Below are 3,982 nucleotides of genomic sequence, written 5' to 3'. Positions count from 1 at the left end.
TGTTTGAAGTCATGAACGTTAGTTGGTGCTCCAGTATAATCGGTACCCCTGAAACTCATCCAGTGAGAAACGTTCCGCGGTGCAAAAATAAGTGCGATTAAAATGCGTTAATTTTTTTAACGCGTTAATTGTTGTGTAATTAATTAATCTTAATTAATGCGTTAAAGTCCCGGCCCTAATTTCTATTAATCATTTTCGGCCTTTCGGCATTCGGTTTTCGGCCAACTGTTTCCTATTTTCGGTATCGGTTTCGGCCAAGAATTACCCATTCGGTGAACCCCTAATATTTCCTCTTAATTATGTTTTTTGCATGTGTTTTAAAGTGAGTGTATGTCCCCTCTCTGCAGGTGAGTCGTTCCTCAGCCTGTCTGCAGACATCGAGGCGTCTTATAAAGAATACCTGTCCAACTACTCTAACGTCACGGTGCTGGAGAACAGCTACAAGCAGAAAGAGATGCTGTGGGACGACATCGTGAGAGTCATCAAGGCCTCGGCGTACGTTAATCTGATTTTGATACGACTAGTTAGTCAAAGAAATCTCTGCTTTGTCTCAAAATATGGATTTAAATTGATTGTATTGACTTTAAAATAATCATATTGCTTCCAGGGAGAAAAAATGGTCCTACGTATCTTTAAATGACGGCAGGAATGATCGAGGTTTACTGTAACGCTCCAGCCCTCTGTCTTTACAGCGCTTTGAGATCCAGGAAAAGCGCTTTTTAGTATCTTAAAAAATGAATATCCCAAAACTACTCCGCAGTGTTTACTGACGTAGAAAACACATTTCTTAAATTGACCGGACTTCTTACGGCGGATTGATACGACTGCACATAGTCACCTAGTCAGAGCGTCAGTCCTTAGCTATGGCGTGCAAGCCAAAAAAGAGCCACATTGACCAATCAGAATCGAGTATTCATCCAAGCAGGGTAACGACTGCACCTCAAACCTAAAACAACCTAACATGTAAAAGTCCACTGTGTTTTCTGATGGATGAAACGAATGTTAGTTGTCCACAGCTGACGTTAAATTACCCGGACTTCTTTCTGCGGATTGATATGACTGCACATAGTCCCTTGATCAAAGCGTCCTCCTTAGAATGTCCAAATTGACCAATCGGCATCGAGCATTCAACTAAACCGTGCAATAACCGCATCTTGTTGCTGTTCCTAAAAGTATTCCTCTGTGTTTTCAGACGGATATAAACTGATCTTTGATTTCCATTTCCTCCTGTCTTCCTCTCCTCTCTTCAGGCCGGAGGTGAACGCCACGTCTCTGACTTTCTTCCTGGTGATGCCGGTCCAGAGGATCGCCCGATACCCTCTGCTCCTGCAGACCATCCAGAAGCACACGGACAGACAGCACCCTGCGTACGCCCTGCTGGAGCACACCGCGCACACCTCCATCGCTCTCAACTGCCGCATCAACGAGTACAAGCGCTTCAGGGAAGTCGGTGAGGAAACGCTGGCTCTACTTTTTATTTCTTTACATAATGTATCAAAAGAAAGAGTACTCACTGTGGAGTAAAAGTGCCTTTATGTGGTTTCTACCTGTGGTTTCTACCTGTGGTTTCTACCTGTGGTTTATACCTGTGACATTACTAGGTCATTCTCACAATTAGATTTTTCCCTTCGATTTTGCCTCGTTTTTCACAATTTGACTTTTTCTTATATTTGGACTTTTTCTCTGAATTTGAATTTTTACTTAGAATTTCCAATTTTTTCATAATTTCAATTTTTTTCCCAGAAAGTTGACTTTTTTTCCTTCATTCGACTGTTTTCTTATAATTTCACATTTGTCCAACATTTTACATTTTTTCAGAAATTTTACTTTTTACTGAGGATTTCAATTTTTTTCATAATTTCAATTTTTTTCCCAGAAATTTCACTTTTTTTCTCCGAATTTTACTTTTTTCACAATTTCACATTTTATTATAATTTCGAATGATGGTCTTTTCCATCTGTTTTTACCCATTAAATAACACAAGTTGTATCTCTTATTCTTCCATAGTTGTGTTGCTGTGATTATAGAATCAGAATAGGCTAACACACAGAACACACTGCTTTGCACTATAACATAAACTCAGTATAAGTAAATAAGTTGTAAGAGAAGGATCAAAATAGTACAGTGAACACATATCAGAATACAGCTTATTAGATTTTAAAGTGGGCGGCTGTGCAGATTTTTAAAGAGGTAATGTTCTACAGAAAAGTGAAAAAGTGAAGGGCAGCGTTCACAGAATTAAACAAGATGTTGGTCACATTATGAATTTAACGCATAAAGAGAACTTCAAGCAACGTTGTTTTATTTAAAAACCTCCCCTTTTATAGGACTGCTCATCATCTTCATCATCATCATCAATTTGATTTATCAGCGCACTTTTCATTTGAGTAAACTGAAAGTGCTACAGAGTAAAATGGTTGAAACAAAACAACAACAAAAAAATATATTTAATAAAGTAAACAACAGAATAAAAACAGTGACGTTTAGGCCGACATGGCAACAACATATATATATGTGTGTGTATCTGTGCTCCACATGAACTCTCCTTGTTTCTGTTCAGCCGACAAATACAAGAAGACCGAGACTCTGAGCATGAAGGACAAGATGAACCGACTGAACACGCACAGCATCGCCAAGAAGACGGCCCGGCTGAGCCAGCAGATCAAACACGAGACGGGGATCAAACCCAAGGTACGACATCAGTGTCTGCATGCTGGGAGCTGTTAGTGGACATCAAAGCTGTAGTTACACAGCACTGTTCATACAGCACGTCAGCTCGAAGCGATTTACAACAAGTTAAAGATGAACAACAAGAAACTCCCCTCAGATGTTAAAGACACTTCTTTTTAGATCAGCTTTTTATTAGCAACCCCCCACTTCAAATGTTCTTTTAATCTTAATCTTTTTCTTTCTGTTGTCCCTAAACTGTATGTTCCCTTTGTTTTATGGGGTTGTAGCACCGACTCAGTTGTCTCAGCTCGTGTCTCCTAACCTGTTAACATGTTATATTTCGCTGCACGTACCTTTCAAAGTTCTTAACAAATAATCTGAGTGGAATTTCTTGTTGTTTGTTTCTAACTTGTGTCATTTCGTAAAGCACTTTGAGCTGCACCTGCTGTATGAAAAGTGGACGCCCATCTGACCTTTGAGGCTCACATTAAACAGCTGTGCAAGAACTCCTTTTATCACCTCAGGAACATCGCCAAACTCCGCCCCACACTCACTCTGTCTGACGCCGAAAAGCTAGTCCACGCCTTTGTCTCCTCCAGGCTGGACTACTGCGATGCACTCCTCATGGGGATCCCTAACAAAAGCATCCAGAGGCTCCAATACATTCAGAACAGCGCTGCTAGGATCCTGATGAGGGTGCGCAAATATGATCACATCACCCCCATCCTTAGATCTCTACACTGGCTCCCCGTGGAGCTGAGGATCAAATTCAAGGTCTCCGTCCTCACCCACCAGTGTGTCCATGGAACTGCCCCTCCCTACCTCAAGGAACTCCTTACCCCCCATACCTCCTTGCGGACCACCCGCTCCAGCAACTCCAACCTCCTCAAACCCCACAGGACCATGCTCCGTACTATGGGAGACCGGGCCCAGTCTGTGGAACGCTCTCCCCGACCACATGAGAGCACCACAGACCGTGGAAGCTTTTAAAAAAGGCCTCAAAACCCATCTATTCAATAGAGCCTTTCCCTACACCTTTTATTTATTACCATATTTTTATTTTATTTTATTTTTATTGTTTGTTTTTTATTGCTTTTTATTAATTCTACCGTGTTGTATAATGTTTTTATACTGTTCATGTTCACTGCCTGTAGCACTTTGGGATTTAAAGTCAAATATGAAGTGCTTTATAAATTAAACCTATTATTATTATTATTATTATTATACCTGCACTGCTTACCGTTTTCATACTTTATATATCTTAGCATATTCATACACACTGTTCATACTGCTCTCAGGCTGCTGTGTGTAT

General features: G+C 40.6%; 1 protein-coding gene across 1 annotated transcript; it reads left to right on the top strand.

Moving 5' to 3' along the window:
- Positions 1–323: 323 nt before the first annotated feature.
- arhgef37 (Rho guanine nucleotide exchange factor (GEF) 37) lies at positions 324–3,361 on the top strand (the record flags this gene model as incomplete). Its single annotated transcript, XM_010790825.1, has 3 exons — positions 324–495; positions 1,251–1,450; positions 2,561–3,361. Coding segments are annotated over 3 exons (539 nt in total), but the record flags the coding sequence as incomplete, so codon positions are not given.
- Positions 3,362–3,982: the final 621 nt, after the last annotated feature.

Source organism: Notothenia coriiceps, unplaced genomic scaffold (genome assembly GCF_000735185.1).
Source record: "Notothenia coriiceps isolate Sejong01 unplaced genomic scaffold, NC01 NC01_scaffold00034588, whole genome shotgun sequence".
Taxonomy (NCBI): Eukaryota; Metazoa; Chordata; class Actinopteri; order Perciformes; family Nototheniidae; genus Notothenia; species Notothenia coriiceps.
This window is presented reverse-complemented; position numbering and strand designations above follow the sequence as displayed.